This window comes from Trachurus japonicus, chromosome 17, assembly GCF_045865225.1.
Source record: "Trachurus japonicus isolate A0001 chromosome 17, Traja_1.0".
Classification (NCBI taxonomy): Eukaryota; Metazoa; Chordata; class Actinopteri; order Carangiformes; family Carangidae; genus Trachurus; species Trachurus japonicus.
The window spans coordinates 15,668,157-15,678,273 of NC_140923.1; the positions used below are offsets into that span (position 1 = coordinate 15,668,157).

General features: G+C 39.1%; 1 protein-coding gene across 1 annotated transcript in view; it reads left to right on the plus strand.

Annotated features, from left to right (window-relative positions):
• Nucleotides 1-1,746, plus strand: part of insra (insulin receptor a) — a 78,517-nt gene extending 76,771 nt beyond the window's left edge. Inside the window, exon 21 of the mRNA XM_085806002.1 lies at nucleotides 176-1,746. Coding sequence (XP_085662128.1) covers nucleotides 176-533 — 358 coding nt within the window. The 3' untranslated portion in view covers nucleotides 534-1,746. The remainder of the gene's footprint in view (nucleotides 1-175) is intronic.
• The last annotated feature ends 8,371 nt before the right edge of the window (nucleotides 1,747-10,117 follow it).

Below are 10,117 nucleotides of genomic sequence, written 5' to 3' on the forward strand. Positions count from 1 at the left end.
CAAACAAAAACAATAAGAAAAAGGCAAAAACACCTAGGACTCATACGTGGCAGTATACAAGTGGGTCTTAAGTTATTGTTAGGTTGTAAAATTGATATGGTGAATAAACTAAAACTAAAAATTTAAACATCAGTACCATTTTAACGGGGATCTCACGCTCTGTTTCTTTACCCAGACACAACCTGATGCAGATGTCCTGGCAGTACAACCCCAAGATGCGTCCGGCCTTCCAGGAGATCATCGAGATGCTGCGCGAGGACCTGCATCCGTCCTTCCAGGAGGTCTCCTTCTTCTACAGCGAGGAGAACAAGCCGCCCGAGAGCGAGGATTTCGATCTGGACATAGAAAACATGGAGAGCATCCCGCTGGACCCGTCGTCCTACTCCCAGAGGGAGCAGTGTTTGGACAGGGACGAGGCCTCCTCCATGGGCCTGAGGGGCAGTTACGAGGAGCACCACATCCCATTCACACACATGAACGGGGGAAAGACCAACGGACGAATACTGGCCCTACCGCGGTCCAGCCCCTCCTAACATACTATACACATCCCATAACATACACATCGATGCTATAGATTTAAATATATTTTTGTCTTTCGTTGTCATTTTATATAGATCACACTTTTATCACACTCTTCAGATGCCCCTCAGTGCAAATCTCAGGACCTTATTTTTCTCCTCAAGATGCCACAAATACACACTACAGCGAGTCCACGCACGGACACTTTTTTGTATTTAAGGATGATGAATCTCCTGCGTCGATGATTGTAGTTTATATACTGTATATATATTGCCAAGTTTGTGCTAGACTGGGTGGATAAAGGATTCAACTGTGAAACGAACTCTTGACAAACAAGAAGGCTGCTAAACCCACTGTCCCTCCCTCCCTCCCTCCCCGAGTCCAGACTGTGTCCCCTGCCCCCCCCCGCCACCCAAAAAAAAAGAAAAAAGAAAGGGTTCATCCCTGGGTTGCTTTGTTTTGGAGAAGAAAAAAGAAAAAGTGCCCTTCTATTTTGTCTGTGGCCTACATCGGTTGTCATGGAACTGTCTGAATCTTTGTACGTAAACGGACGACGAACTGATTTACACGAAAGACTTTTTTTGAACTCTGTGCTGGATGGTTGACGACGGCCCATCCTCGAACAAACTCTTATCCACTGGAGATGCCGGTTGAAGTGGCTTACCTCCTCACACTCTGCAGTATTCCAAAACGGCTCACAGGATAAACACAGGACATTTGTCGGGTTATATTTTTTTAATTTATTTACTACTTTTTTTTTTTTTCTTCCTTTTTTTTGAGTTTTCACATTTACAGCTGAAGGATATTTAAACTGTTTTCAAAAAACATGTTGGCGAATGAGTTCCTCAGTTTGACCAATAGCTGCTTCTTTGGTATATTTTAGTTGGTATAGAAGATAAAAATATATAAATATATATATATAAATATATTATTGATGTTTTTGTACATAGTTGATATGTTGTCGTTCTTGAGGTATTTCCGGTTATAGAAAATGTTTTTACATGTTAGTTAGTACTGTTAGTTAGTACTTATGTTTATTTTTTCTAATCCAGAAAATCATACTAATTAGCTTTTTTGGACTCATGATCAACCAGCAGCACTTGGTCTTTTTGCGATGCGATGCCTGGGAGAAGAAGCGTTTGGCGTCTTCAGCTTAAGATGTCTGCCCATCATATCAAGATCAAATAAAATAGTGCTGTAAATAATGCAGCAAGGTGCATTCATGAAGAGGCTCTGGCAGTGCTTCTGTTATTTTCCAGATGGTGATGTGTTTCTTCACCGAGATTTCTATGTGTATACAGAGAGAAGTTTGTTTTCCAGCCATCCAGAAGTGTAATATACACACATTCAAGTCTTGTTTATATGTAAAGTAGAGTCTGGCTGATGTGGGAGTTTTGAAGCAAGTTCATATTTTTGATAAGAGTGTAAAAAAAGAAATGCTGTTGCATTATGTTTTGGAAATTATTCCCTCTAAAATAAACAAAAAAAAAAAACCATAGAGTGAAACATAGAGTATAACTACTGTATTAACACTAAACTTTGAGCAAACTTCCCCAGGATAAATATGATAAGGAAAAGTTGGATCAGACCCTACTCCACTGGGTTTGACAGAGAAGTGCTGTAGTGCAATGATGCCACCTACTGGTCAACATTGAAATGGAAACTATCCTGAATGTGGCGATGCACTGCACTCAGGTGGCAGAATGAGGCAGAGCAAAGGTCAAACTGGTCATGGTGCAATAAAAGTGAGGAATCAGATTTCAATCCAGATCATCTCAGATTAAAAAGCTCCGTCTGCTTTCCAAAGACTCTGAACATGTGGACACGACCAAAACGTGTGTGTATGAACCACTGAAACGGACCAACACTCCCATCAGCAGGGGTGTTGAGGCCCTCTAAGATTTCTGTTAAAGTAATAGATTTTTCCAGAAGAAAAAATCTCCCCAAAAAAAGGAGTTTTGAAGCCATAATTTACCATAAACCTTTATATGGCTTGATATGTTTTGTATTTTTTTCTTTACTTATAATCATTAATAATTGTCTGAGTTATTAAAATCTGCATTTTCCATCCTTGTGGATCATCCACCTCTGCCACCAATATTCACACCACTTAGAGAGGCTTCACCTGTTGCATCATGTCTACAATATGTACAACATGTCAGTCTGTTCACAAAACACAACCTGTGTTTATGACTTCTAACTGAATAAATATATAGATAATGTCATGTGGGAATATATCATATGATATATAACCCAGGGAACCACTAAACTAATGAGAATGTATCACATACTATCGAATGCATCACACAATCTTCCCCAGTAGATGAAGTCACACAGACTCTACGGAGTTAAAGATGTCTGAACATTGGAAGGAGTCAAAATCTACAGTAGCCTATGTTTGTTTACAGGTTGAGGTAGAAAAGTTTAGTTTCTTCTTACTACAAGGTCCACCTCCTTATTTATGACTGCAACCTAAGTTATGTAAGTACCTCTTCTCTACTGTATTTACGTTTCTAATTAAGTATTTCAATCTTACACAAGTAAATATACACTATCCAAATCCAAATCCACTTTATTCATATAACACATTTTCAAAACAGATGTTTACCAAAGTGCTGCACAGTAATAGAGCACAAACAGAGCAGTCAATAGAAAGATAAAGAAAGCATACGATATATTGAAGAATTAAAAATAAAAAGTAATAAAAAGAACAAACGGATTAAAAATACAATAAATGAAAATTCGGAATTTGAATTGAATATAAATATTATTATTTATCTTTTTTTAATTTCCCCTTTGCGGATTAATAAAGTTCTTCTTATTCTTATTCTAGTTCTTCTTATAAAATGAAAATAAAGACATAAAAGGTCACACAACTTAACATATCAGTGCAGTTCACTTTTCAGATGTGTAGAAATTGTTTGCAGTTCTTCCCGAAAACTGATTTCCTCTCTAAACTTCTCTAAACAGTTGGTTAACTGTTTAGGCACAAAGAGGTAAAATAATCCAATATTATACAATGTATTTCTATGTATGTATTGGTACTTTTCCACAACAACAAGTATTAGTTATCAGCCGGTAAATAGTTGCTGTATTATTGTATACTGGCAGAGGAGACATGTCATGGATGCCTCATGTCTGCATTAATTTAAAGGGCAGTGACTGTTTGAGGAGCACAGGGCCACAGTCTTGCTGGATGAACTTGCTGAATGAGTTGCACTGAACCAAATGATTCCCACAATGCTCAGAGGAGGAAGGAAGGAGGTGCTCATCCAGAAGAGGCTGGATTTCTCCTTTTAAAAAAAACACCCTCCTCTCTTCCCTTCCCTTCCCTCCCCTCAGCTCCATTTTCACCTAGCTGTGCACTTGTTCTTCCTCCTGAGGCATCCTCACTGTGTCTTCCTTTTGATTGGAGACTGTAAGTTAGAAAAAGTTTGACTGGAAATAATAATAATAACAGACACAGATACATGAATCGTGTCTAACTATCGCTCCCGGTGAAGCTGCTGCTACGGCTGCTGCTGCTTTCTTTCAACGCCAGGTAAGATACAACTGTCGTTAGGTTGTTGAACTGCTCCTTCATGTGTTGAGAGTTAGGGAAGTGACACACAGGCAACAACAAACAGGTGGATAAACAGACCGGACTGAGTTAAGTTACTGAGTATATCGTCAAAACAGCGACCGTATGATTTTTTACATTTTACTCGATGTTGCCTTGGAAAAATAAAAACACGAATTCCTCCATTTTCCTTTCTGTGACGTCGTAACGTTAATAATTCGTTCTGAACCAACTGAAGAAACCGTTGAAACCATAGCAACAACAAACCACAGTGTTCTGTAATGTGGCTAACAACAACCAACCGTCGTTGTCATTTTTGGTCAAAATGTGAGCGTTTTTATCAGCGCCACTGGTAAAAAGCAGTAACTCTGTAAACGTGGGAAACATCTGTAGGTGCTCACAGTCAAGTCAGGCACCTGCGGCCGAGGCCACTCCTGTTTCGACTCGAGAGACTTTACACCTGTCACCTGTTTGGTTTGGTTTGTTTCATACGCCGCTGATACTGCGACGGACGGACGCACCTGTGTCTGTTGATTTTTTAGTGCACCTCAGTCAGTCAGGCGCCATGGCATTCCTCACATTCCCATCAAAACACATCTACTTTTTTAATTTTTCAGCGACCAATTTATCTCCCAGTTTCCCACGTGAAGGGACAAGTGATTGCAAGCGAAGTGTATGAAACTTTAACCGTAGTAGTAAGTAACGAGCTGTCACGAGAAAATAGTGCGTTGGAGGATGTAACCAAGCGGAACGATATGGAATTTTCAACGGACGAGATTAGTTAAACCACAAAAAATAGTGCTTAATTATACGTGCGGAATGATATTAAACTATGACCGTGAAAACAGCTGTAAAGCAGCCATAAAAATACTGCGTGATGATTATGCGGAGTGATACGAAACTCCCAACTAATGAAGCTGCAATAACAAGTGGCAGACAGTGACAGTAAATATTCTTTGTTTAAAACTAAAACAACAAAACAGGTTCAAAACTAGATAGATAGATAGATAGATAGATAGATAGATAGATAGATAGATAGATAGATAGATAGATAGATAGATAGATAGATAGATAGATAGATAGATAGATAGATAGACCCATTTTGTGATGATGCAGGTCGAAGTTTTAATCAGGACTGCAACAACCAAAGTCAGATTTAGCCTACTGAGTGTGAACGGCTGGATTCCCCTTCTCATACTGACAGGAACACATTGGCATGTGCTTACGACACACTGAAGATAAAAACAAAACAAAACACCATCAGTATCTGGAGGTTAATAAATAAACCATGTCAAGGTTGATGGTGCATGTGACCACAACACAGACAGTGCAAGAAGTAGGTACAGCTCTTGCAGTGAGGAACAGTTCATTGCCGTCATCTGTTATTGATAAATTAATACTCCTGGGATGATGTGACACAAATACAGCCTCCAGGTTTCGTCAGGAACAAGAGCGTTGCACTTCACTGGTTTCTTTGTGTCAGTGTTTATGACTTCCTCGTGTCAGTGGGTAGCCTATACTGTAGTTTCACGGTTGTTAACCCCCTCACGGTCTGGTTAGGAGAAGACCATCCAGCCCCTTTCACTTCGTCTCGTCATGGCAGGACATCAGCAGCACCTTGGATTTGTTATAGGCTAATAGTTTTGTTGTGAATGTGATTATAGGGTCCATTTCAGTTTGATGTCAAGCTACTTTCCACAAACACAGCATTTAAGCAGTTTCTCCCCTATCACTCTCCTCTGCAGGATACCTGGCGGACTTGTTGGTCTTGTTTTGTCTCTTGTGTTTCTTCGGGGAATGACCTGTATTTCATGCTGCACTGCTCCTTTTCCACCCACTGTGAATCACTTGAGGTGTGGCTGTGCAGACAACAAGGGGCTGCTGCTCCATACAAACCACTACATGTAACGCCTGTAACATACCATGAGCATTAGAAACAGCCCTTTAAAGAAAGTAATATGAAACTATGGTCTGGGAGGAAGCTCCCTGCAAAGTTGTTGTTTTTATTCTTTGTTTGCATATTGAGGAAGTTGTAGATCTCATGTAGCATGTGGTACCTGGAAACAATCATGCAGAAAATCAAGTCCAAAGCATAAATGTTTCTTCTATCTCTTGAAATAGAGAAGAGTTACAGTAAATATCATGTGGTTTCTCTGGCAAAGTTGAAGGTTTAAATTTGAATCTATTGTTATTTTTTGTACAAAGAACTTTTGGTTGCTAGTTGTTCGCTGACTTCACCTGTGATGGCACAGTAGGCACAGTTGTGTGTGGTATGTTTTTAGTCGTGAAAGCCTGATGGTCGTCTGTCGCCTGTTGTCTCATCACATTGATCCAGACTTGGTTATCATTTCATTGAGCTATTGACTGTGACCATTTTTTACAGTGATTTGTGGTCACCAGAGAAAGAAAACTTGTGACTTGGACTCTTCACTGGTTCTAAAGGGCCACCAGCAAGTCCATATTTTATTCATGTGAAGATATTGCGATCAGTCATAAATTCAGTTGGAATCGTAAATTTTGCATTTCATTTGTGAAAAAAAAAAGAAAAAATGTATGTTTTTTTATGTTGTTGTAGTTGTTTGTTCAGACTTAAAGGGATAGTAGCATTTTTTTTTAAAGTGGGGTTGTATGATCTACAAATAGCCCCTAAGTATTTTAATTGCAGTAGAAGACTCTCTACACTCCTCCCGTTAGCAACGCCAGCCCATAATAGCCCTGCCCAGAGATTTACAACATACATTGTGAATGGACCCAAAGAAACGGCTTATTTTCGCGGCCAAAAGAGGTTTTACGTGAAAAAAAATTACACAGTTCCATTGTTCGCTATAATATAATTTTTTCCAGCCCTTCAAAGTGCAGGAAAAACACAGTTTTTATTTGGACCTAACCAACTTACGTATCCCTCCGGCCAGGGTTAGCGCCCGCCGATCAGCAGTTGGTTAGGTCCAAATAAAAACTGTGTTTTTCCTGCACTTTGAAGGGCTGGAAAAAATTATATTATAATGAACAATGGAACTGTGTATTTTTTTTTCAGGTAAAACCTCTTTTAGGCCACGAAAATAGGCCGTTTCTTTGGGTCCATTCACAACAATGTATGTTGTAAATCTCTGGGCAGGGCTATTATGGGCTGGCGTTGCTAACGGGAGGAGTGCAGAGAGTCTTCTACTGCAATTAAAGTACTTAGGGGCTATTTGTAGATCATACAACCCCACTTTTAAAAAAATGCTACTATCCCTTTAACAGGCATTTACCTTCGTATCTATGATATGATTTGTGGTCCAGTCTCTGTGCCACCACAGTGTTTACAGATGGTACTGTATGTTGTGACATAAACAACCTGTATCAAACAAAGTTAACCTTCTTCTTCAGGGCTGAAATGTGTAGTGTCAGTGGTGTCATTTACACCGATCAAGCAAAACATTATGAGCACTGACAGGTGACGTCAATAACTCTGGGATATAGAAGGCAGCAGGTGAACATTTTGTCCTCAAAGTTGACGTGTTAGAAGCAGGAAAAATGGGCAGTGTAAGGATTTGAGCGAGTTTGACAAAGGGTCAGACTGTGATGGCTTTGACGACCGGGTCGGATCATCTGAGAAAGAAACTGCAGCTCTTGTGGGGTGTTTCCGGTCTGCAGTGGTCAGGATTAGGGATGTCACGATTACTTGTTTTCACAATTAATCGTGGTATTAAACGGCACAATTAATTAATCGTAAAGATTCATAAATACCGTTACTTTAAAAAATAAAAAAAAGATGTTGGAACCATATTGCCAGATGTGCACTAAACTAAAGGTAAATGCACAGATACTGGTCCATTTAACTAACGTAACATTGAATTGGTAGGAATTTAGATGTTAGCGTGTCATTTTTAATTAAAAAAGCAAAGCAAAACAAAACAAAAAAGATTAAAATAAACATAAACATTTGGTATAGACGACAATTTATGACCTGAATATTTCAAACACTTCCCCTGGGGATTAAGAATTGGTCCTATATTCCTATATTAATAGATACTGGTGTAAACAATGAGTAATGTAATATTTTGACTATATTTGATCATTTTACACATTCCTACTGTTGTGAAATTAATTAATGCATAATAATCGTGATTATCGTAGTACCGTGATTATTTCTCTGACAATAATCGTACCAAGAAAATGTATAGGCTAATCGTGACATCCCTAGTCAGGATCTATCAAAAGCGGTCCAAGGAAGGAAGGAACAGTGGTGAACCGGCCACAGGCTCATTGATAAAACGTGGGGAGTAAAGACTTCATGGCTTGTGTGGTCCGATCCAACAGACCAGCCACTGTTGCTCAAATCAAACCTTTATTTTATCTCGAAAGACCATTGAGGAGGAGGAGGAGGAGGAGGAGTGCTCATTTACATCACAGCAACACAACAAAACATAAAACAATATTAGCTAAAAATAAGAAACAATTAAAGGAAAATATTAGGCAGACAAGTTGTAGTGGGGTTACAATCGAATAAGACAATCAGAGAGATAAGACTTTTGAACAGCTGAAGTAGCAAAAATTCTTGCAGTTTATTCTCCAAGTGTGTGGTGCATTAGAGAAGAGACATTTTACCTATTTCAGTTTGGACAAATGGAGTATATTTGTAAATGGCTGAAGAAGTTCATCCTGGTTGTGATGGAGAGGTGTCAGAACAGAAGACACAGTGCATCACAGTTTGTTGTGTGTTTGGCAGCAAAAAGACGACCAACACAACATTAGGCAGACTGTGGTCATGATGTTATGGTTGATCTGATCGGTCTAACTTTTTGAAACACAGAAGAGAACTGCGCTGTTTTTAGACGTTGATTGTTAGGTAGGGCTGCCACGATTAGTCGACTAGTCATGACTACATCAACTATTAAAATTGTCGACAACTAATTTAATAGTCGATGCGTCGTTGTTTGTTTTTTTTAACTTTGTTTTTCTCTCAAAGAAAGAGAAGAGAATATTGGAACGTTACCGCGTCTGGTCAAAGCGTCCTGGTCACGTAATGAGCGCTCATCTTAACGAGCAAGTCTTCTCTCCCGGCGTAAAACTACGTCAATATTTTCCGGTAGCTTCTCATCACAGTCCGCACCTTGCAGAGTTTGAGCTGCACCTCAGTTTCACTTGTTTTCATTTGACAGTTTCACACAGAACTTTCTGGTGGAGTCTTTCTATGTTTCTCCTTCTGTGACAGTAAAAAGGGAACATCTACATTTACAGACAAGACGATTGTCTTATAAACTATTTGATTTTTTTTAACAGAACGACTATTATTTACACTGAGCACAAGTTATATTTGAATGATAAGCCTACCAAAACTTTATTATTGTGAATAATTCCTTAGTTTCAGGTGTCTACCTCATTTTATTTAAATGTAGCTATGTTTAATGCCAGAGACAAATGAAGGAAAGAAAAACCTAAACAAAAAAAAAACCTTTATTTTGGTGTTGTTTAGGCCAGTGCCTTATCCTTATTTTACTCAGCTGTTTGCACTTTATGCCACAGTTAAAGAACTGTTTGTTGCAACAAGCTGCATATTTCATTAAAAGTTTAATGAACTATCTTCTTAATTGTCTTTATTTTAGTTAGCATATACCTTCAACACTTCAAGCTGAAAGCTAATGATGGTATATAAGAGCAGCTGCATGCTGGTGCGATAAGCTGTATGTTTTACATTCAATTTACGTATGATCCGATTAGTCGACTAATCGAAAAAAAATAGTCGGTGACTAGTCGACTATCAAAATAATCGTTTGTGGCAGCCCTGTTGTTAGGAGATAGTTTTATGGACACAACAGACAAAACAGTGCTGTGCTGGTGATGATGACACTGATTTCGAGGTTTCTGCTCCTTTTCTGCAGCAAGTGTCATTTTGTGTGGGCAGGTGAGAGAGAGGAGAGAGAAGCGGTGGAGCTGCTGCTGCTGCGTGAGCTTGTGTCACAAATTCTTTAGTCAAACAGTGGTGTATGTTTTGGGTGTGTCAGACTGTGAACGGCTACAGCTTTTCTTCTAAAACCCTCTGCAGAACAGAACAGA